Below are 25,321 nucleotides of genomic sequence, written 5' to 3'. Positions count from 1 at the left end.
GGGAGGTGGTTGAGTCACCATCCCTGGATGTGTTTAAGAGACGTTTAGATGTGGTGTTGGGGGATATGGTGTAGGGGAGAACTTTGTAGAGTAGGGTAGATGGTTGGACTTGATGATCCCAAGGGTCTCTTCTGACCTAGACAATTCTATGATTCTATAAAAACCAGAATACACATATCTGGAAAAGGCAAAAAGTAAGGGTAGCAATCAAATGAAGCTAAACCAATCGTCTCCATTCCAGTTTGGTGTTGACCTTACAAATACCAAGAGCTCGGGGCCTCCGTGTAGCTGTCTCAGAGTGCCAGAGCTTCTTAACCTCGGCTTACATGTCGAACTGTGGAATCTTTAGGAAAAATATCCTGTCTGCAAAATCTCCATATCAATTCAATCTCTGCTGTTAGGTTTTAGTAAGACCATTTGTAACTTGTTCCTCATTTCTCAATCCACTTTATTCAGATTTCATTACCAAGCTACCAGGTGGTGGGTTATTCAAGAATTTTCACTCCTTCTTCTCTTCAAAGAGAAAAAAACCCTGTTGTGTTGTTGTTTTTTGTTGGTTTTTTTTTAATCAAAAAGGAGAAAATCTTTCAGTGTTGTCTTCAGGCTGATTCATCCCTTGTCACTTTTACAAGCTGCATATAAAGCGTCCCAAAGACTTGGGTGATAGGGTTCCACTGCTAACATGGGTTTCCTTGATTAAAACAGTTGATATTTCTGTGACTGAAACTCACTGGTAAAATGAAAATAGTAATATTGTCCTGTATATTAAGAAGGTTCAACAACAAGTTCATCTAGGACTTTGTTACTACAGAAAAGCTCTTACATTAATTAAAAAGAACAAACACGTTAGCCAGAAGTAATGAAGCAGATTCCCAGTACGGCTGATTTCTCTGCAGTGTGCTGGTGAAGATGCTCTGTAAAACTACTGAGTATTAAAAACCTGTGCTACCCTGACTGCTTTGCCACTTTAAGACTATTGTCAATTTGAAAGTTGTTTTAATGTTCCTCAGAGCACATCTGAATAGCCCTATAGAGAAACCCAAGAAAGCTTGCTTTTAGCAGCGTTCAAAACCAAGGAAAACGTACAGTACAGAGAGAAAGGATGAGACTGTTTCAAATGTATCCAACATTTTTATGATACTGCTACTGCATTCCTGGAAACATGATTCTCCCTCTCACATCTGCCATTATACATCCTCACGTATGCGGCTCAACTTTACTACCTTCAGAACCTATTTTATAAAGAACCGTTAATAAATATTTTTTATTGAATTCTGCATTTATAATTGCATTATAAGTTGGGCAGCTATGACTGCGCAAAAAGATAAAGCTGAACTGAAAGAACATCATACTTGCAAGGAACAGAAATATTTCTGAACAAGCAAAAAAATATTCTGCTGATGTTTGCATATTTTACAGTTTAGGAAAGATAAAAACAAACTTCACCTATTTAAATTAACAATAAAGCATTATTAAAAATATAGTGAAAATCATTATGGAAAAACAAAACCAATACTGATATGCAATAGAAAAATAAAGTTTCTATAAAATGATTAAACTTGAAAGTAAATTCCTATAAAGAACAAAGGGGAAAAGCATTGCTTGCCCAGAATATTTGATAATATAAACCTCAATGAATATGAAAGCAGCTGCAGGCTATACTGTCTGCGGAATATGGATATCAGCAGAGATTAACCTGTTGCCAAGTATGCAGATTATAAAATAGAAGGGGAAAATTCTGTCACTAAAGCAACATAAAATTCTGACCATTGAGAAGCTTGCACCAGCTCACTGGGTTCAGCTACATGACTAGAAGCCTACTGAACATGCAAACCCATAAACTACTGCTGGAATGTAACAGTTTGGTGAAATAAGAACAGCCGCTGGGAAGAAAATATGAAGAACAAATGTTCTCAAACTACAAATGTCTTCAAACTTTATAACACTTCTCAACATGAAATAAAAATCAAAGGCTGCTACTAATAAACTTAATTGAGGCCCAACAACAATCCAAGAGAACCTATTTATGTCTCTAAGAAAAAGAATTAAAACAAACCCTAGCAGAAAAGCGTGATTATTCTTTTAACCACTAGCAATATACATTTGGTCATCTCGGAACCACATCCTTACATTTAAACAGAGAAATCCCCTTGGACCTCACCCAGAAATCCAAACTGAAAAGAGGCAATGCATGAACCTGTCTCACCTAAAATATTTTAAAAGGATGCTGATGTAAAAAGGTGTATTTATTTAAATTTAATTATATAATTCTAAAGAACAAGGGAACAAAAGTTTGCAACTATGTTGTGTGAATTTAAACCCAAATATATTCCTGAAAGTAGAAAGTTAATTTCTCAAATTCAGAGAAATTACACTAAGAGGAAATACTATAATTTAAATTCACCTGTAAGGGTCCAGATTGCTACAAAGCACTTACGCATGCTTTTGTTCATTTTCATTCATTAAAACAAGTGCTTAAGTATCTGTTTAAATTATCTATATTCTTCACTGAATTTAGTCTAATCTTACAGAACAGAAATCTTACAGTCAACAAATGCTGTTTATTTCTAAATGTATTTACAAGTACTTTTTGTATTCATATTACTGACAAAAGCAAGTTTGGCACCATAGTCATTATCTAGGTTTGTACGAATACAATATTTTTAGTAGATATTTCTGGATTTTTCTTTCCCCCCAAATATTAGGATTTTTTTTTATATTGGCTCATATGCTGAGTATTTCTATTGTTACACAGGAACTGCACAAACACAGAGCAGACGACTTACTCTGCTTGCTTCTGGACTGATTCCCAGCTTGCACATTTAGACAGGGTTAATAAAAATTTAGATTATGTCTGGATTTTTAAGACAAAATTGAGAATAGTAAACAGATGATATTCATCTATATTTACTGTATGTTCATAAAGGTTCAAGTAATGTAACTAGAATTTAAGCTTGGCAAAGGCAAACTCCTAATGTTCTCTCCAGCAATTCCTCAGGAAATTACTGCAGAAACATACAATATTATACTGTGACTCAAATATTAGAATTTGGTGAAAAATCATGAAATTTATCAGAGTCACTTTAGAGGGGAGGGTTCGAATTAACAGCAGCATAACCTTGGATATAAAAGATCTGACCCCAGATGGTACAGACATTCTGCTTTCTGAAAGCTGCCTCTTCTGTTGCCCTTCGCGACCACCTCGTGTGTGTCTAAAAGTACATATCCTTTCAGAGAGGGTCAGACGTTCACAGAATATGCTGGTTCACAGACTGAAATGCCAACAAATACAGAGCCCTAAACCCATAAAGAGACATAAAATAGACTGAAGATTCATGACCTGGTATTAGAACTGTTGTAGTTCACTTGATGTGATTACATACTATCAAAAGCAGTATGAAACATGACTTACTCATTTTGGTTTTAGGAAGCAACCGGTGTATCCATGCTTTTAAAAATGTCTCTAGAATTTAGACACACGAACCATTTACCATACTTGAACTTACCTCATGCTAACTGCTCATATGTGTGAATACAACCTGCTGTAAATACAAGGTAATACAGCTCAACTCCTTCAGCAATGGTTAAGCTAAGTCAGACTCCCTTGCTCCTGTAACAGGTTACAACATATAGACAGGCATTTAATTGGGTGTCACTAAACCACCCTGAACTTGTCGGTGTGATCCAAGCCCTTCAGTGGCGATGTTTTAAGTATTGTTTTCAGTGTAGTATGTTTAATCAAGACTTTGTGTTAGAATAATGAAGAGACTTGCCTTGAAATTCTTTGTTACTTAGTAATCAAGGAGGGCCATAAATGTCTATCATCTTTCAAGAATACGCACATTCAGAAAAATTGAGATGTTCAGGATTCACTCCAAAAAAACAGTACTGCAAAACACAGGTTGACACTCAGAATATGCTGTTTTCAAAAATCACACATATTTGTTTTCCCACTCTCAAAAAAACAACAGGCAGGAAAAAAAAAAAGTATATTTGAAGGCCTTCACTACCCATGGGATTGAATATAGTCAGACCAGTGGAAAGGAAAGAGGCCCCTCCTAAGCAGGAAGGTAGACTGCAGCAGTTAGATATGGTATTGGCTCCCATGTACCTAACAGAGGGTTTATAAAGTGTCTTTGCCTAGGACTCCTTTCCCTTATAGACTATCCGAGTTTTGCATCTTGCACAGCACATAGGTAGAAGCTGTGTGTCCTCCCTGCAGCTGGTCAGCAAGTTTTGTTCGAATTATTACATGTTAGGCAGTGGCATTTGTCCAGCCCAGAAAGTTATTCCACAGCGGTTTGCTCCTTGAGAAAATACAACTGAAAAATAATTTAGGAGAAAAGCAACCCTAAATGTGCCTGAATAGGATTGGGCTCCTAATGTTTTGTGAAACAAGGAGACACTGGAGTGCACGAGACAGTTTGAATTAAAATCACTCTCCTGTTACCATGTGCAAAAGAATGGTAACATCAGCTTTCAAAAGCCTACCAGCTTGATCTTGAGAGGGGATAATTTTTAATAAATGAATCTTAGTGAAGAGCTCCAAGGAACCTCTGATTTCTAAACCAAATAGCTAATTATTCACGATCAGTGAATATACTTGTCTCCTTACCCCAAAACTGGTCCTAACCTTAGGCAAGTCTTTTTTTCCCCCTGTTGTTCTGTCTTCTGATTCTCCTCTCCAAAATCTCACTTCCAACAGCACAAACCCATTGTGAGAAGGCTGAAGGTACCTTCTCTGGACCGATGCCTGAACTCCACTGCGTGGAAGCTCTCAAGAGATAAACCATTGCCTGCGCTGTACAGTAGTACTCCAATAATTTTTGTAAAGTTTTGCATAAGTCAGCTACATTCCATCTTGATTTTTGGTTCATCTGGGACAACAGTAGCTTCTTCCACAAGACATCTCCTTCCTAGATGATCGAGCCTTTTTGGCAACCGTTGACCAAAATGTTTTACTGAAAGGGCTACAACACCAAGAAAAGGCGGACTCTGTTTTGCAACCTTCATTCTCAAATAAAGCATCAGCCCACTAAGATCAGATTGCAAAACCGTGATAGTCTGATCTTGAGAATTCATGCAAACTGTATTTGCAGACAGAAAGAAAAAGGTGGGGGTAGGAGGCAGAAAAAAAGGACTTTTCTGTTTCAAAGTGAAGATTGGATAAGGAAAAGGCAGTTCATCTGGAATCACATCCAAAGTGTAATTTTCCAAGCATACTTCAATCTCTCAATACAATTCAACATGAATTTAGTTGATTAACTAATAAAGGTTAGAAGTTCATTTTCAGCACAATCAGATCACCGCTAGTTCCACAAATAACGTGATGAAATTATACCACTCTAAGGTTTTGGAAAGAGGTTGAAGTTCTTTCAATTATATAGTTTGTGTGTTCCTTATGTAGTTTATATATGACATTTAAAAACAGTATAGTGCAATATGAAAACCTTCTCTAATTTACAGTACTGGTCTAGGGTGTTTCAGTGAGCCCAGTGGCTTGGATGTACTAAAGCCCTTTGACAAGTTTCTTCCCATTCCTCTCGTAGTAGGAGGATGAAAGCCTTGGGAAAAGGGCTGGTTGCCACAAAATCCGCTCCAGCCAGCCTTCAGCTGGCAGGAATTCTGGACAGTTTCAACTAAAATATTTTTACATAGCTTTTAAAATGGCACAAATTAAAAAGTTGAAACATATCATGGAACATTCACCTTTCTTAAATGTTACTTTTGTTTGAAATTTGGAATCTTGCAGCTGAATCCAAAGGACTCCTTCCCCTCCTCTTCCCCCCTCCCCGCAATGATACATTGAGCTCTGACTAGCTTTAAAGCTAAATTTAAGCTATTGAGTTATTATGACTTATTTTGTTTTGTAATGTGGAAAAAGAACTGGTGCCTGCAGATTTGCTCTGTACTCTCACTGAATCCTCCCAAAATTGTTAGACATGTACAAAGAAAGAAACTGTAAGCAAAACTTAGATAAAACCTTGAAAGTATCTTTAAAGATGTACTCAAACTTTTCACGATACAGTAGCCTTTTTGTTTCATTAAACACATTGCTTACTTAATGTACTTTAAAAGTCAACATTTTTCCCAAATTTATATATATTTTTTATTTTGACTTAAAAAATCAAACCAGTATTTTAGTAGCTGATGTTTAACCAGATAAAGGCATACACTACATAAACCCTTTATGTCAAATCCAATGAGCCATTTTTAAAACCTTAATATTCATGCTTTTCTCATGCAGAGTAAGGACATTTATATGCAGATTGCCCCCCCAAGCAAAGTGGACACAGAAGTTCCAGGGAAAAGAAGCTGAAAGAAAGGAAGACATTGTCTTTTGTAACCGATTGCTCACCTAGATAGGATCCACTGTTGTGACCAGCACATTCAGCATCTTCTGGACGAAGGGTAAAAGCATACAGAATAAGAGCCAAGAAATAAAGCAGAATAGTTAGAAGCCCAGCAAAAAATACAGAAGTACTTAAAAAATGACAACTGTACGAAGCATAGCATTAAAAAGCCTTCAATAAGCCATTTTCTTAAAAACATAAAACAACATTTATTGTTTTATATTTTAGCTGGAGATATCCTGGAATTTTGCAGCATGCACACTGATCTTTTTACCTTTTCAAGCAAAAATTGTGATGACAGCAAACATTCTAAAAAGAATTCTAGCACTGTATTATTCACACTTTATCAGTTAATAGAAAATACGATGACACTTAAAAGAAAGCAAAACGTATTTGATGTAAATCAAGCTTTTTTGTAAATTATACATTATCAAACTTTAGCTTTAAGTTTTGGCTCACTGGATTAGACAGAAAGGTTTTTGATCAAAAACACATCCTCTCATTTGATATAAAATAGCTATAATGTATATTTTTACATGCCAGAGGCCCTTTGATCAAAAATATGAGCTACAATTTCTAATGCCTTTATAAACAAAGGCCTCATAAGTAAAAAAAAAAAAAAAAAATTACAAGAGATCAGCTGCTATTACTTTAACATATGCTGCAAGCATAACAGTAACCGGCTACACTCAGAGGGAGAACAATAAGGATGATACTACATGGATGAACTTTCTACCATCTCAGAGAAATACTTCGTCAGTATTAATTAGAAATGCAAGACCTCTCTTGGCCATGTAATTAAGTCGGAACAATCTCCTTCCAACCCAGCCCACCCAAGTTTCGCTAATGTTATTATATGATACTACTTTTCTATACGTATCTTCCAAAAGATAGAGAGAGAGAAAGCAGTTTAAAACAATAATCCAAATTACTGATATTTACATGAAGCAACTAGGAATATTCTGGTATTTTTATCTACTTTTAAAAAATGATTCAGTGTATTTGGTGGTAACATAAAAGCATTATATGTATAACATCTCTTAGAAACGTTGGACTATATTCAATTTAATTCTAAACACATGTTCTCTAAATAAAATTATTGGGCTAAGCAGGGAAACTTTTGTACATGTACCTTCAATTTCCTCTGAGAAGCACAAAGGAAAAATAGGAAAGGAAATCATTAAATGGAGTGAAAACATAACTTAAGAAAGAAAAGTTAAATCGAAGAAGAAAAATGCACCTACCACACTCAACCGCTTCCTCATCTTAGAACAGCCAAAAAAACAAAGTATTATTGTTTAATACTTCAAAAATAGGAAAAAATTTAGCTATGTAAGCTACTCTAAAATCCTCTTGATAGCACCTATTATATTGAGGCATATACCAACATACCAGCACTGAGTTTAACTTACATGTTTAACTACACTCAGTTAGAAAAGGACCTAAAAAGACATTGAAATATTAGGTGCACTTTAAATTTCCTACATGAGATTCTTCCGCTATTCATTTGGTAGCAATGACCTTACCCAGTTGTGATGGAATAAGACCTATTTGATATTAAATGCAAAGTTTATTAATTCCATTTAATCAGCCTTAACCTAGAATTTCTAAGAATCACTACCATGAACACGATCTCAGTATTTTTCTGCACTTACAGTAACAGCTGCTACTGCCCTTGGAGCTGGGTTTTGGAGAGGCTTTTGAATTTTTTTTTAATGTCTATACCTGTAGCTGAAAAATTGCTGAAAGAATTTATACACTCTTGTCATTTTTTCTCTGACACTATCTTAATATAACAGATCTACTTAAGACTTTCTGCTTACCTATAGTAAGTCAATAAAATTCCGCCTCCTTGATAGTGGAAAACAATTTTCTGCAATCACTTTTAGGCTTTTACAGAAAAGCAAGATATATATATATAAAATGATTTTTTGTTCACAGATATTATATACTAAGGTCTAGATTCATATAGAGATTTTACAACCTACATCTCATTCAAATTTCCTTTGGAATCTGGCTAAATATGCCTAAAATATAAATATTTCAAAGAGTTTCCATGAAGCATGTCTTTCCTCGGAATGTGAAGAAATTATTCAGGAGATATTTTACAATCTTGCATGCGTAACTGATGTACCAAACAAAAGCGAGGCCAAAACTCTCCTGCCTATCTGATTACACAGAAGAGCTTTTCCCATTTCATGCCATGAAATGGATACAAGAGTCTCTTCTGCCAGGGGAAGAATACTGCTTTGCAGAATCATTTCTTGGTACTTTTTTTCTTGAGGACTTATGTTTTAAAATATTAACGTGGAAGACTTCTCTGAATCTTATTTAAAGTTTATTTCTACACTCGAGGTGACCATACGGTTTTAGCAGGCTGGAAGGTCCTCTAACGTGAGCCGTGCTTGGTTGACACAATCTGGTGCCTTAGAAGAGTGCCGACAGTTTTGTGAGTTGAGAGTGAAAGCGTTGGATCCTTTTTTCCTCTCCTGACCTTAAAAGCTCCCAATTCTTGAAGTGACAAACGCCCTAAGGCTGGACCCAGAACGGCAGGCTGGCTTCCAGGTACTATTTCTCCTTCTCTGTGCTGAGAGACCTCTTACATCTCCTGATATGCATGACAAGTTTTTCTAAATTTCTGTTTCCGTGACTTTCAATAGGCTGCAAATGTATCTCCTGAAAAAACAATACGTCTAAAAAGTCTCTTGAATTCAACAAAGTTACTTGACTTAACTAGAGACTGTGCATTTTATTCTGTTTGGTATTTTATCATTGGAAACAGACAAGTCCTCATCTACGAACGTGAAAGACTGAAAGGAGAAAGAGGTTTGTATGTATGCACAGGTATACGCTCGCTCAGCCCTGACCACCACAGACCTTCGGAGGAGACCTGCAAGTACGCGATGGTGGAGCTACAGCAGCAGGGCTGAGAACAGCCGGAGGGAATGCCCGCTTGTGGCCTACCCCTGCTAGGGAAGGAAACCATCTTATCCATCCGTGCTATAAATTAAAGCTGTTAGGATTCCCAAGCGAGCCAGCTGGTGCCAGAGAGCACAAGCCAAAACTTCTACAAGCTGACGTTTAATGCTGAGATAAAGTGAAGGTGTTCTGAACTTTGTGTTTTGTTAAAAATCTTCCTTTGTAATACCACTCTTGGCTTTCTTGGGCTACTCCTAAGGTTGAACGTAACAGTCTGTAATGAAAAAGTGGTAAACCGATAGGTCTTCAATGCTTCATACAGCTATGAAACAGTCATCAACATATAGGTGCCAATTTGAACTCTACCAGGAATTTTACCAGAGCTATTGCCTGTCCTTCGTAAAGCCAAAGGCTATTTGCCAGGAAACTTTGTATTGTGATTCACCGCTAACTAACACAGCTCTGTGTGCCTGCAGCAGTTGAACACATGCAGCAGATATGTGCAGATACATGCATGAAGTTTGAAAGTTTAGAGACATGGAAAATTTGGGTAGATCTCAGGCCAATATAGTTTTACTAAATTAAAGCAGAGTGAGAAAGGAAACAGAAGTGTTTATCTGAAAGAACAAATAAGAGACTAAAAGGGGACACAGTCAAGAGGAGGAAATCTGGTGGGAAGCAGGAAAATAAAAGCAGTAACAAAATGAAAAAAAAACATAAGGCAACATGGAGCAAATAAACCACTGAGAAAAGTAGAAATACGATCAAGTAAATGTAGTGTGATCAGAAGGGAGAGGAAGTTACAAAGAAAATAGTCATGGAACAGGCTTCTAAACCAACAACAAAGCAGTACCAAGACATAAATAGGAAAAATGGGAAAAAGAAATAGGAAACACAAGCGCAATGGAAGCTTAGGAAGTAGGTGTTTTTATTCATTTTAGAAAGATTTCAGTGTAGCCAATACGCTAAACTATAACAACGCAAAACAGTATCACATACACTGTAGTTTTGTATGTATTTTAACTTAAATATATTTAGATTTGATTTTGGGGCCCTCACCTAAATTATATTACTTATGAAGCTCAAAACCAGTGACACTCCAGGAGCTTCCTCAAGTCTTTGCAACAGTCCAGCACCAGATTAAGATTTTCAACTTTTGCTTTCTTTCAACAATATTTCCATCAAAGAATCTTACGTAAGTGGTTCTCAGTCTAAAATTGGATCCATCAGCTCTGTTCTAGTTTCTTATCACAAGCAAGTTACATTATCCCTTAAATTCTATTTCACTCGATTAAGCAAGAAATTGTGATGTACGACAATTTGTGTTACAGCTAATATTAAACACTCCTGATTTTTTAGTGATGAACAGCCCCACATAGCAATCGGCATTTACACTGGTTTGCAGTTTTTTTACCCTATAGGGTTTTGTAGATCAAATGATACATATACGTTTCATGCTATAGGAAATTTAAGGTGATCTAATTTAACCCTCTCTCAACATCATCAGATAGCAGTATCTCTACCAAGATAATTTGGAAAATGAAGGAGGACAGTCTTGTGGCGAAGGACAGAGCAAGAGTTTATTAGATCCGTTTCCACTTCTCTCTCATGTGACCTTGACTCAAATGTCATCCAGCTTCAGGTTTCCTTAATTTCTCTGTGGTAGCAGAAGTTAATATTTGTAAAGACAGACGACTTCTGAACAAAGATGCTAATGTGCTAATTTAACTCCTAACTACCTGCAGGTGGGCAATCAAGTTTCAAATATGAACACAGAAAAATACTGAGAAGAATGGCAGTTAAGATTGTGCAGCAATTATAACCTGCAAAAGAGTCCTACTATACATTTCTACTAAATGTTTGGTCTTCAAATACAAGTGGTACAAAGCATTCATTCTTTTAGCCTGTTTAAATTCTTTTGTTGGCAGAACACGATCTTCAATTCACAAGACACTCATCTATGGATAAACTGGGTTACATCTTGTTTGAATAAACACCATTTGGCTGCAGTTAAATATTTCCTCTTGCTCATACAATGCCAATCACATATGGTAAATCAAAATTGAAAGTAAAATGGGTTTTAAGCCCTAGAAAAACTATATGATGATGGCTTTGCCACATAAGTATTTACATTTAGCATTAAATACACAGAACAAATGTATTTTCAAGGAAAAAGACATCTCTGAACAGCTCTGTCATATATGTTACATACATATACATATTTATATATAACTATACACACAGGGTATGGATATACACATACACATATGCACATGCTGCACAAGTTAACAGAAGTTACAGGCTACACTAGTATAAAATATAAAGTTACCAGTAATTTTCATACCAGAGACAACACATATATAACAGAAGAATAAACACAGTAACCACTGTGAAAGCAAAATTGTGCTGAAGGAATATAATGTCTTGGCCAATTATTGTAGTTTACAATAACTGCGGAACAGTGAGTTATTTGGTTGTTATTCAAAGAAATTTACTTTTTTTTTCCCCTCAAAAAAATAGGTGATCGGTGTTTTATCTACAAATTAAAGCAAACTACAAATGCAAGAATGACCACGTTTGTTAGCAGTGACTATTACAGTGAGAGCATGAGTAGTCTCTCTATTCAAGTTAACAGACTGGGAACTACTGAACAAATTAATTCTTCCCCATACAGAGTCTAGATGCAGTCCCGTAGCTGGGACGCAGTGACAGAAGAGCTCATAGAGACAGATCTGGCTACAAAGTTGTGCCCAAGCTAAGATGACCTCCTAAAGCCAGGAATGCTGTTAATTATTATTCAGGAATACCAAGCAAGCAGGTTTCTGCAGAGCTGGCATCAGCCACGGCTCACGAGCTCAGCCACACGGAAGCTGATTGCATGCAGCCAGGCGCGTGTACTGTACCTCCCTCCGCACCCCACAGAGCTCCCTCACGCCCCGCGTCAGGTACACTGCACCTTCACAGTCCCAGCACGCAAAGGATTAGTCCTACTCACACGATCTCATGCATCTCTATTCCTTTACTTCCATTCCATTTTCTGAGTTTCTTTTCTACGCTGCTTTTTCTTACCATTTGTTCCCCAGTATAATTTTCTGATACTATTAATGCACAAGCATTACTGCTTTTTGCTGAAAAGTCATTGCAGTTAAGTATTGTTAAGTATTGAGAAAAATGCTGAAAATGCTTGAGAGGATGATGCCCTCCGTCATTTCTGCACTAACTCAGAGCCTGCGAAGTAACACTATCAACCTTGCCAGCAGGTCAGCACATCTAACTGCCACTTATCTTGTGCCTTTAAAACTTAACAAATACTAATGTTGAACTTATTGAGGTTTTCTACCAACAATAAAAAAAAAAAACTTGTCAGAGCTTATATTAGTAATTTTTGCATTCACCTTTTCCAAATCTTTAACAAAACACATATGTTAGTGTTTGACTTAAACGGAATCAAGAAACAACTGAACTATAGTACAAATACTGACTATAGTAATGCTCTTGCATAATACTGTTAATTGCACTAATTTAATAATTTCAAAGCCCACCCTCTGTGGGGTTTTGCCTAATGGGGTTTATGGGCAGCTTTTGTCCATATGTTCTTCCATTGCGCTTGTTACAATACTTTCTCTTTTTCTTCATCGTCACTAAGAGATTTCACTTCCCTGCTTTTCCCTTTATTTCTTTATTCCTACTTTTTCTGGGTCTTCTTCTCAATGTAAAATCATCTTTTGTCAGTGTAGGGTCCCTCTACATTATCAGTTTCCTGTCACCTTACGCCCAGATACCATCAAACTATGCACCCTCTCCATTTTCAAGTGAAGAAGTGTGATTTCACTTACCTTTAAATATGGAATGTACATTGTTTTGTCCCCTCCTCCAGTGTATACATGTTAAAGGTTTTTCACTGTGACTGGTGCAATGTGAGAAAGATCTCTTATCTCTTTCAAGAAAATAGCTAAATTCTGGAAGAGGCATATGCTTGTGTCTTCCGCAAAGCTAAAGTATTTACTTTTAGTTACATTCATTTTACACATAAACACAATGAAACAAGTTGACTTTGCTATTAAGGTGAAATATGTACTGACATTTCCATTATAAACTGATCCTTTTGATAGTTTAGAATAAGGTTGGGTTTCTGTTGTTCTCAGTGCAACAAATTCTTTCTGAAAAAGTTCCTTGGAAAATATCCTCTACTTCCTTTCCTTGACATCTGTATACATACAAGCATGGTCAGCATCACCAAAAAAGCCCACTTTTTTGCTTCCAAATTTGTAAGACACAAATATGTGTACGGATTAACAACTTTACACAACATGCACTGCTATGCTGAAAAGTATAAAAAAATCAGAATTGGAAATAGAAAGGCAGCTTCCCAAAAGTAATTCAATGTAGCTCCTCACAGGTTTTGAAATATACTTAATTATCAAAGCAAATCCTGTCAGACATTAATGTTACTGTGAATACAGTTATTCACTATGTTTCAGACAGCTCTTTTTCTAGACAAATACAATAGTCCTTCCCAGTTCCAGAACTGGCTTGAGAAGAGAGGGAAAAAAAAGTTATAGCATACTTCTATGTTACATATTTTTGACTAATTTTTAGATTAATTTTCAAGTAGAAGGACACTACTACCCTGGAAGCCCACCTAAGCAACCAGAGCTGACTCAAATTTTCTTGGTATCCAAGAAAATAGAGTATTCCTCCTTGATTCTCCCTATTAAAAACAAAGGCAGGTAGTCAGGTTTCTTCCTCCTTACAAAACATGGGATCTGTGGAATAAGATGACCGACAGAGCAGGCCGACATCCCGTGCTACTTACCACGTCTCAAGAAAGCTTCCCAGTGCAACTCCCAGTCCTGTCAGGAAAGGGACTTTTATTAGCAGCACTGCTGAAGTCAACAGGTTTTCGTCTTTGGGAAGCTATAGGACTGTCAGCTCAGCTGGCAAATTGCCCTTTCCCTCCTAACTGGTAAGGAAATTCACGTCCTATGATTGCATGGGATCAACTGCAATAGCAAGGAACCTCTCAATATACAGCTACTTCAGGAAGATCTACAGAGCATCAGTTTCCCCACACAATTGCCCTTCCAGACGTTGGAGAACCCTGTATCAAGCTGAAGGGCTGTAGTACAGGATTAAAAAAGAATCAGATGAAATCAAGCATTACCAATTTCCCACCTCCTTACATGGGAACCTGTGAAATATAACTTTAGAGGACAATAATCAGTGGCCCATAGCACACAAGACAGAAAAGGCCTAAAAAAAAAAAAAAAAAAAAAGAATTCAGACCCAGCAGTCCTTTCCAATTTTCTGTTCTCTATGTCACCTTCCTTACATGTTTCTGATACTGGCAGTATGCTGTTTGTTCAGCTGAGCAATGCACGCTTTCCCAGCATCTCCCAGTTTTGGCAAGGTGATTGCTCTGCATGAATACAGACATGGGCTCCACATCTCACAGCTTCACTGCTGTGCTTGGTAACATGAAAAAGCTGCCTAACTTCAGAAAGATCACAAGGGCACGGAGTTTCCCAGCCTATGTGGAATCATCTTGAAAAGACACACAAGTGGAAGGTTTTCCTGTGAGCAACTTGAGCAACATCCTAGTCACAACATTTTTTTCTATAGCTGAATTCTGGTCCTTAAAATGCCTCCTCTATGAAGGATCTGAATTCCCTCCCAGCACTAAAATCATGTTCAATCTTTGAATAAAGGGACAGACCTCTACTCAGAACAGCACTTCCCCTTTTCCCCTGGAAATCTGGCAGATGTCGCAGCAGATTGTCCTAAGAAATGGGGAAGAGAGAAAATGTCAAACCTACATTACTCTGCAGTCTTTTCTCCTTCAAGAGGCACCACTGCCTTCTAGACGGTATTTAGCTGGACCTTGCTTTGTTTAAAGGAAGTCTGAAAGAGAACAATAATAGGCATGCTGCTTGACCCTATGGCTCTGTCAAGTTTTAAAGGAAAGGGGAGGAAGAGAGGAACTCTTCTCCCTTATTTAAGCTAGTTAAGACAAGGTCAGTGGAGACAGCAGAGACAACAATAGTAAACATCGTACTGTGGGTCTTCTTTGGGTTGCAATTTTGCCAATCCCCAATCAAGTTCAGGCTGCCTATTTGGAAGGGTGAGATGCATCTGTAAAACCTTTCACTTGAAGGTCACTAAGAAGATGCAGTCCATTACAAAAGGAGTCATGCATTTTTGCTGCAGCAGCTGATTTACCTCTTCAAAAGCACCAGTGCCACATTAATTGAAGGCTCTTGTTGAGGGTATTATCCAGATTCAAGAACAGTGGACAGAGAGAAAAAGCTATACTCTGGGATCAGACACTTTTCCAAAACTGGGGCAGAGCAACTTGACCTAGAACCTAGAAAAACAACAGTTTTACTACAGGCTGGAGGAGGTCCTCTTTATTTCTAAGATCTATGTAAATTAGAAAAGCTATAGTGCAATAATATAGTCTGTTATTGTAATTACAAAGCTAATCAAGGGCTTTGGAGTTAACAAAAGCATTAGGGCACACAATCAAATAGTGAAATGAAATGAAAGATAGAAAATGCAGATTATTAGAAAACCAACAGTAATTGTCAAACTTCAGAACACAAAAGCCATAGCAAGGAATTAGGAAAATTGCAACAGGAATCTCAGTGAAAAGTTTTAAAGCTAAAAGCATTTAGTTTTGCGCTTCATATGCCAGCATCCATTGTTTGCCATAGTACCCACACTTTTTGTTTTAATGTTAGAGAATGAAAGATGGTTGGAAATTTTAAACCACTTTCTGAATATTTCTAGTTCAACTCACAAACATGTTTGTATTTAAGATTTAGATCCTACTGAAGCATGATAGTTTCTTACATTGTACTCACTTTGTTATGAGTCTGTACAACTGAAAGAAATAACAGGTCAAGTAAAATATGCAATAATACTTAAAACAGATGTTGATGTAAATTCCAGTGGAAAGAAAATATTTGTTTCGATGTATGCGCTTTCTTAGAGCTTATTTTTCTTATATTGTGCAACTACTGTATTTAAAAGCAGAGACTATTAAGAATGAATTTGTTTAAAAATCAGTAAAAAGTGGTTCTGTGAAAGCCTGTGAAAGAATGTCCTGACTTTTAAAAATTTGTGCTGCTTCATAGGACACAAAAGATCACCAATTATATGGGGGTGAGAAGGGGAGACTACCCGACCTTTTATCTCACTCTCAATGTAAATTTCACTGTATTGATGCAGTCCAAATTATATAAACTGTTGAGCCAATTCTGTACTATTTCAACAGGAAATAGTACAGATTTCAACCTTTGAAATATTATATATCAAAACATTAATTGGGCTTGGTGTTTCAAAAACAAAGTCAGAGGGTTGGGAAAAATTGTTAGCTGCTTTTAAAGCTTTTAATTTTAGCTCTTATATTTGTTTTCCTAAGGATACGATGTGATCAAGAAGCTATTGTGCCCAGGACAAATGCATCCTGTAGTCACAGGGCTGAAACAAACTGCTATTTTATAAGGTTAGAGAACAGCAATATGATTTCTATTCCAGGTTAACAAACTTACATGATTTTCTGTTGGAAATTTTCAGTGGCTGAATCTGCACTTCTGGTCTTCTTAGTGCAAATCTCCTATAAAATGGAAGGTGGTAGGGGAAAGACACAAACTCCTCAGTTTTCACTGCAAGTTTGGGATTAATAAACACTTAACATCATGAGACTATTGCAAAATATCCAGAAGATTTTGCAAGAAATTAACTTAAAACAATGCAATCTATTCACAATTTAAAGAATTAAATCCTTAGCCTCAAATTTTTGTAACCGCTCCAAAACCTGCTGCAGTTCTTATTCCTGCATAGTACATCAGTGTGAATACAGATACTGATGTGGTATTTTCCATATGTTTTTTCTTTCAGTCTGGATGAGTGTTATCCTATCAGTTTTTGTCATTATTAATTCTAGCCAGACAAATAAGGAAATCCAAAGTATTTCAGCACCGGGTTTCCAAGTTCAGTTGTCTTGCTGCAAATGCAAGTTTATCATACCCATGTAATCTACGAGCACTACGTATGACAACTATGCTAACTTAACAACTCAACAAATAAGTGTATTCTCTTACTACAAAAAATAATGAAACTATGCTTCTCAGTAGCTCACCTCTCCTGGAAGTGCTTTGAAGGGATCAAGCCTGCTCTGGGATTGGCATCACCTTCGTGTTTGGCCTGCCACCAGGTTGCATCATCCTGGCTCATGATCTGAAGGACATCTCCTTTTCTGAAAGCAAGTCCAGCTTCTTTACAAGGAATCGCTTTATCCTCATTAGGATCATAGTCAAATAGGGCTCTGATAAACATCTGAAACAGACCGTGTTTTATCTTTAGAATCAAAATATTAGATGTAATCCAAAGGTATCTCCCTTTTTTGCTATTACTGTTCAAAACCATTGAACTAAATAATGTAAAGCAATAAACATTTACTGCTGTAAAACATCCTTATGGACGTCTAGCATTAGACGTTCATACGGGAATGTTAAATTCATTGCTTCTGCAACCACAATCCCAATGTAGTAAAGACTCTATGATCCAAGGCCAGTAGGACTTTGCAGGTCAATAGTGTGCCCATACAGGGAACAGGGGAGAAGACACTTTTGAACCAAGGTGCTATCAAGCATCTTCTACCCAGTGTACAATGGAAGAAAAGGAGTACTTGGAAGCAAGCCAGGTCCTCGCAGAAGTCTGAAGATCACCTATGCCAACTTCATGGCTGCAGAGTTAGGGCTTAAGAACCCTGTTACACCCATGTGTAAATCCAGCACATGAATACTTAAGTGCACAGTGCACTACACATTGTCACATTAGAAAAACTGAGTCCAGAGGCGTAAATCACATTCTTGCCTCTGTCGTCCGAGCCAACAATATATATCCTCAGCATAACAGTGACTGCAATGGCTTCTGAAATAGTCTTGCCTACCTTGCCTTCCTTCACTGGCATTTCTTCCTTCACGCTAGGTATAATTTTAAATGTAATTGCTCCTTGAGACTGAGCCTGGTGAACATTTGAAAAGAAAATGCGCTGAGAATTAGGCTGTACATTTCAAAGAAATCTTAAAAGGAAAAGAAATTCAAATTAACTTAAAACTACTCAAATATAATAAATCTATCCTCTCCCAAGCATGATCCATAGGGTTTCACAGCTTCACCATACCAAACTTTGCACTTTAAAGATTAAAATACCCACTTGAAACACTCATTTTTTTCTGCTTCACTGGTGGGCAGAGATGGACTGTTAAAAACTGGGACCTGCATGTTTCAGAGGTCCCACTTCTGCACTGAAAGCAGAAGCAAATGCTACAGCTTGATATGTGCGTATTAGAAGCAACTGCTGGACTGCTGGCAAAGTTTGGACACCCCTGGAAAAATCCAACTAACATTTCATTTTTCAAAAAAAAAAAAGGTAGAAAAATTCAAACTGGCTTGTGCCATATTTATCACATAAAACTATTGGGGGGGGGGATTTATTCTTTTGGCAACTTTAAGAAACTAGAAAAGAAAAACATTTTTGAATAGACTACGTGTACTAAATGGAAAAAAAGCCCTCCACTGTAAATCTTAAAACAAGTTAGCCATCATCAACCACCTCATCCATTCATCTTCCCCCATATCCCACTTAAAGTCTTTCTGGCTGCATTTTACTTATTAACCACAATATATTCCCACTGCCTCAGTGACATTTTGCTATTGAAGGAAGTGCTAATCAGCTGGAGCCTCTGCTACTATTGCATGCAGCCGACAAGTTTCATAAAACTCGCAGAGTGCAACAGACAGCCAACGATTTAAGCAAAATGGAAACAGGCCTGTCCACTACCAAGCGAGACATACTTCTGCCGGCATGTCTGCGATCCAAGAGCTCACTGTTTGACAAGCAGCAGCCAAGTTCTTATTTCACCAGCCGTAGGACTGGAATCAATATTTCTGTTACTTTTGAAACAAGCTCTAACTAGCTTTTGATGTTTATATTGCACCTCGAGGAGGTAAATGGGGAAATTGTTCACACCTTTTCTAGTGCTATTGTGTTTCTAGAGATTTTTAAATATTAATTTCTGCAGGAAAATATGTTTCTGTAGGGAACACAAAACCATAAAGCAAGGATGAATATCAGCAGGCTAACATTTGAAATGAATCATCTCAGTTATTGAACCAAAACTGTCAGACAGCCGCTCTATTCAGGAGGACAGCAAGGTATTTACGTATATAGAAATGCCTACACCATGAACATAAAGCCCTGTCATGACACCTATTGGTTTCTTCGCTGTAAAAATATTACATGTTTCTGAAAAAGTCTAAATTACTTAATTTGCAATAGCGCTCCATAAGTGAGTAATCAGGCTGGCTTTAGAGATTGTGCAGTTCAGAGGATTGCAAACAATCATATATATGGCTTTATACTCAAAATCAATTTAAAATATAATCTTAATATAGCAGTTAGTTTATACTATCAGGTATATGTATCATGAATTAATTTTCACATGGAGTTAACTCGTGAGTAATGCATACATTTAAAATAGTTTGAATTCAACAGATTGCCTTAAAAACTGTAGATTAGATATTGAGGTCTGCAACATTCTACAACATATTTACAGCCATATTACCATCGTTAACTCTTTACAAGTAATCTGTAATTGCATACATATGTAATGCATGGAAAATCATTCTCTAAGAGAAAGGAAACAGAGGTTTGTAAATGATGGCAGTGGAAGAAAAGGCATTATTGTAGAACATACGTTTTTCTAAAAAATACACTAGAAATTGTAAATCTAATTACTTTTTCTTGACTCCCCTAAACTAATTTTAGAATGTTTGCTATTTACCAAAATGTGTATTATTTCTTCAGGTTTTTTATCATCTACAGGAATCCCATTGACTTCCCTCAGTTCATCACCAACATGAATAAGACCTACAGAAGGCAAAGAAGAGTTGTTAAATGGCAGCTACGTATTATAAAAAAAATACCGTTAACATTCAAGCTCTTTTCTCTCTTGTTCATCCACTTTAAGTTCTAACTTACAAGCAGGAATATATGGTGAACACAGTAATAGCTACTGCCCTCACAGATAAGTTTGAGATGGTTGGTTTACTCACCTCTCTTCCTTCCTCCTGAAAATTAGTACCATTTCTCTATGACTTTTCCAGACTTTTATACAGATGTTTGAAAAATGTCTGTGCCAATTCTTTTCCTACTCATACTACTTTCTTATTGCTACACAGCTGCAAGTACTGCAAAGATCACTTAGGCTGTGAGTGCTAATTTGCAGCACAAACGTTTCCTAATTTAAGAATATATATCTAGACATACTCCATTACCCCATCTAAGTGTGAAACACAGCTGTCCTAGATTCTCTTCAATGAAAAGAAGCCCCTTAGGGTATAGCTCAGGACCTCTTGCAGACTTTGAGCATCCCAAACTAAACAATGGCAGCCAAGGATGTGCTGGTATTTTGAGAATTACCAGCTGAAACTCTGAATGGACATACTACTATAAAATAATGCAGCCATCCTGAGTTCCTCCATCAGCAGGTTGTAATCTTGGCATATCCTATAATTTCTAAGTGGATGTCTTCAACTGGAAAAAAATCATGATATATCTCAAAAAAACCTCTGTATCTGCTAACTCAAAGATACCTGGTTGCAAGCAAATTGGGGAAAAAAATCCACATGCCTACTTTCACCAGGATTGAAATATCACTTTGGAAAGCTGTCCAAACCCCAAATACTTTTGTTTGTGATAGTGATGTATTTCATGTGTACAAAATGGTCCCATTTTATTTCATCTTTTTCTGAGTTATAGAACTTGAATGGCTACTGGAAAACAGCACCACCTTACCACTTCTATCTGCAGCTCCTCCACGCATTATCCTGGCCACCACAATTGCACCAGTATGCTCATCCCTTTTAATAGTAGCCCCCTTTAAAAACAACAACAACAGCAAAAAGTTATTTGGTTAATCTTACCATAATTTTAATTCACTTCACTAAAAAAACATTTGCGATGTAAAACTTCAAAAAGCTGGCATTGTATCAATACGTGAATACCCCAGAAATGATACTTGCTCATGAAAAGAATATACAAAAGACGTTACTCTTTACCATCCTATTAAAATGTGAGGAGTTTTCCATTCAGAACTGACTCATGCAGTTTGGACAAACGAAACAAGAAGTTTACCTTTTGACTTGATGTTAACTGCAGCATACCTTACTTTAGTCTGCTGCTAAAACTGTACTAAACTATTACTAGGAATTGACAAATTGTTTTTCCTCCATTAAAACAGGCCATGTTACATACTGCGGGTACAAAAACCTTATCCGTGTTCGTAATAGTTGCACTTTATGCTCAGAACTGCCTGTGTACCCACTAATCATAGTTTTGCTTCGCAACGTTATCTATAAATAAACATGGATTTGAGAAATGCCCCTGCATGTCAGGGCTCACCTGGGATACCCGAGGGACAGAAATGCAGAGGAGGGGAACATTTCCTGCGTTAGTCATGACTGTTTTCATACATTACACAAACACAGCAGCGAGGCGTTTAGGTAAAATGACATCATGTAGTTACATTTCCAGCGAACAGCTGTCTAGATGAGAAAAATGCCTTTGTAACTAGAACGGGGAGGGTGTGCTGAAAAGAGGCAGAAGGTGATGGGGAAGCAGCAGGCAGCAGCGGCGACAAGTGAGAAGGGAAGGGAAGCGGGGGCACGGAGCCGCTGCCTAAGCTGCAGTGCCAGTCCTTTCGGGCAGATGGGAAGGAGAGAGAGGGCAAATGCCGGCCCTGCTCTGGAAGGCAGAATCCCCAGGATAACGAAGGGGATTTTAGCTAGAAAGGTCGTACTGTCTAATCACCTTCAAAAAGGTTATCTGATCCAGTATTTTTAAAAAACAACACAAAAGCACCTCCTGGCCAACAGCTTTTTATCTGCACGCGATTACTTTGCCATGTCAATGTAGTTAGATAACTGCAATAGCTCTAACTTTGTTAATCAACAGAAACATTTAGGGCTCTGGCAGGCTAAGTCAGTTTTCTGAAAATTTCCATATTTTTGATTAGTGAATGAACAGTATTACTTCACCTCTGAGTACAAGACAGGTTAGAATTTTCTTCCATCAGAGAAGTGTTGTGCTTGAAGTAAGGTGATTAAGTACTTTACAAAGTTCCTTGAATAATTAAATTGCTTTTACAGCTAATTTTCTATGTTTGTTTAGATTAAGCATGAACATGTTTATCACTACTTCAATTTTTAAGTGTACATATTTCAGCTTCACATTCCTGAAACAAGTAAATAATGGGAGTGACGTTTTACTACAGTTAATTATTTTGCTGACTGTAAATAAACTTGTTTCCCTTTCCCTCTGCCTCTAAGATGGAGATACAGCACAAGACAAAAATAAGAGATTAATTTATATTTCACTATATGCCAGCTACATTTACTGCAAATAAAGAAAAACTGAAACAGTCACCACACAATATTCTCTTTGGCTGAAACTTTAACAGTAGCCAGCAAAATTGACGTGCTGTGTTTGTGCATTTTATTTTACATCTTAAATTTATTAGTATGACTTTATCCATAAGCAAAGCAATTCTGCAGTTTGCCAGCCTTATTCTTCTGTGTTGTTTATAATGTAATTGTATCAGTAAGCATTTGTTTGTATTACAGTTTCAAATGAGTCTGAAAGTTTCAAAAAGATAAAGATTTAGCTGCAGCTAATCCCACTTTAAAAACTCATTATTAGACTTCTATGCAAAACGAATTGCATACCATTAGGAATATTAAACAAAACATTAACCCCTCTAGCCTATATCACAATACTAAGTTTTGACCTTGCAGCAACAGCTATTAATTTGAAGTTTATTATTAATACCTGGAATGTTACATCTGTTTAAAAGTACAAAGCATCTTTTTGATAATATATTCAGAAAAAAAGGAAAAAAAAAAGGAGCATTAGCATGCTAGAGCCAAATATAAATACAGGATATTTCCACTATATTGTCCACATAAAACAGAGGCTCTTGTAATTAATCAGGGAAACATCCTTGGAAGGGAAGGGTTGATGCCTTTTACCTAGAGGTCAACACTATTAAATGCCACCAAATGCAAAAGACAAGCAACGACTGACAGCCTTCCGCTGCGATCACCCAGCTACTGCAGGTCCCAACACTGATGTCTGAAAACAGGTACTTCACTTCACTTTGTTTTTAGACAGACCTTAGAAAAAACTTGTGTGCGATCAAAGACCACAGGACTGACCCAGCCGGCATCTGGCAGCAACGATAAAGCTCTTGTCCCAGTGGAACAGTCACTTCATGCTTTATGCGATTATCATTAAAATGTGCTGGCACAAAATGAATTCTTAGCACAGATTAGCTGATTTGAAAGATGCTCCCAGAAAGATAAAAGGTAATTTGGAATTACCTGAAATTATCAGCAGAAAATCAAGTTTGAATTTATAAGGAAATTATTTAACCCAAGTTAGCACGCTGTCAGTAACTCCTTTACAGCAAACTCAAAGTGAACGGGCAGACCTGTGAAAAGCACTATTTGAGTTTATGTGTTTTTGCTGTACCTAGAGTAAACAAGGAAAAAAGGAGGTTTCTTAAATTCCCCTTCCATCCCAATTTAGAATACTTAAAAAGAAATCGTCAAATACAAGTGGAATTCTTTTTGAAAATCCAAAGAGTTGATTTTCTGAAAAAGCAGCTTCTCTTGCACTGCTGCCAGCCCTGCTTAAACTATGAGGTATATATAATCTGGCAAGAATTTCTTCTTATGAGATGTTCAGCTCCAGTACTTTCAGTTACATGTGCAGTGCAGCTCCTCATTTAGAGCTTTAAAAATGGAAGAAGGTTAGACTGGACCTTGAGAGCTGGAAAATATTTTCAGTGTTGCTAGCCAAAAGTGTAAGTTACCCTAAATGAGACATATACAGATGTAATAGCATAGCTCAGTTTAAAATACTTTTAAAGGGAAAAATAAGGAGTTTGGGAGCCATATGGTGATCAGGCTGAGAGAATGTTTAAAGGTATACCATGCAAAAGCACTAAAAATAATACAAGCTTCTTCAGCAAGGCTCTTTCACTAGTTTTTGGGTTGGGTTTTTTGTTTTTGTTTTTGGTTTGGGTTTTTTTTCAGTTTTAATGTAGTAACACTGATTGGTGAGCATCACCCAGGGTTCCACAGATGTGAGCTTTATTAGTTCATTCATTTACCTGCTGATTCCAGAATATAAACATTATAAGCCTTTATTTTTAAAGAAGACTAGCCTAGCCTGTAAAATAAATTACTAATAAGAAAGTCTGAAACATCCGTAATATTTTTGCATACCTTTCTGTCAAACAAAAGCACATGCAGATGTTGAATGCAAATAAGTACTTCAATAAGCCTTATTTTAATTCATTCTGTATTGAAAACGCAAATTTAAATATCAGTATTTGTCTACACACATGGAGACTCTGCACATTAAGGCTGTCCCTACCCCCAAATTAATCCCACCTATAAGATAGTTGGGTTCATTCACTAATAAGAACTGAGCTATGGGGACTTGGAGCAAGAGGTAAGGAAGAGCTGTGGAATTTGCATGGGCAGAACATGTAAACTACTCTCTTAAATCACCACAGTTCATTTCACCCAAGTTCAGCGACAGAAATCATGTATCTAGTTCAAGCTAGGTGTCTAGGTTCCTCCTACAGTTAACGAAAAGAAATAGGCAGCTCTGGAGAATGAATCATCCTTTCATTAAGACAGGCATCTTAAATAGATGGCATGGTTTATTCTCTGGAACTGCCATTTTTCTCTTGACTATAGATGCAGCATAGAGATTAGTTTTAAAATGGCTAAATTTATATGAAATGAACCTGTGTGATGAAGAAGCAACCATCTTAATGTGAAGAGGCATCCTATCTTATGTCAACTGCGTGACAGCTCTAACAAACCTGGGATATCATTTCGGAGCTGGAAGTAGTGAGAGGCCAGGAGCCAAACCCCTGGTAGCCTGGTTGTGCATCCTGGATAGCAGG

General features: G+C 37.0%; 1 protein-coding gene across 1 annotated transcript in view; it reads right to left on the bottom strand.

Annotated features, from left to right (window-relative positions):
• MPP7 (membrane protein, palmitoylated 7 (MAGUK p55 subfamily member 7)) overlaps positions 1 to 25,321 on the bottom strand; it is a 108,491-nt gene that overhangs the window by 15,739 nt on the left and 67,431 nt on the right. Inside the window, exons 6-10 of the mRNA XM_009895117.1 lie at positions 21,139 to 21,220; positions 20,126 to 20,211; positions 18,229 to 18,303; positions 17,416 to 17,612; positions 16,826 to 16,890 (exon numbers count right to left, since the gene is read on the bottom strand). Of these exons, the coding sequence (XP_009893419.1) occupies positions 16,826 to 16,890; positions 17,416 to 17,612; positions 18,229 to 18,303; positions 20,126 to 20,211; positions 21,139 to 21,220 (505 nt within the window). The remainder of the gene's footprint in view (positions 1 to 16,825; positions 16,891 to 17,415; positions 17,613 to 18,228; positions 18,304 to 20,125; positions 20,212 to 21,138; positions 21,221 to 25,321) is intronic.

Source organism: Charadrius vociferus, unplaced genomic scaffold (assembly GCF_000708025.1).
Source record: "Charadrius vociferus isolate BGI_N301 unplaced genomic scaffold, ASM70802v2 scaffold61, whole genome shotgun sequence".
Classification (NCBI taxonomy): Eukaryota; Metazoa; Chordata; class Aves; order Charadriiformes; family Charadriidae; genus Charadrius; species Charadrius vociferus.
The sequence above is the reverse complement of the archived record's forward strand: the minus strand, read 5'-3'. Positions and strand labels throughout refer to the sequence as shown.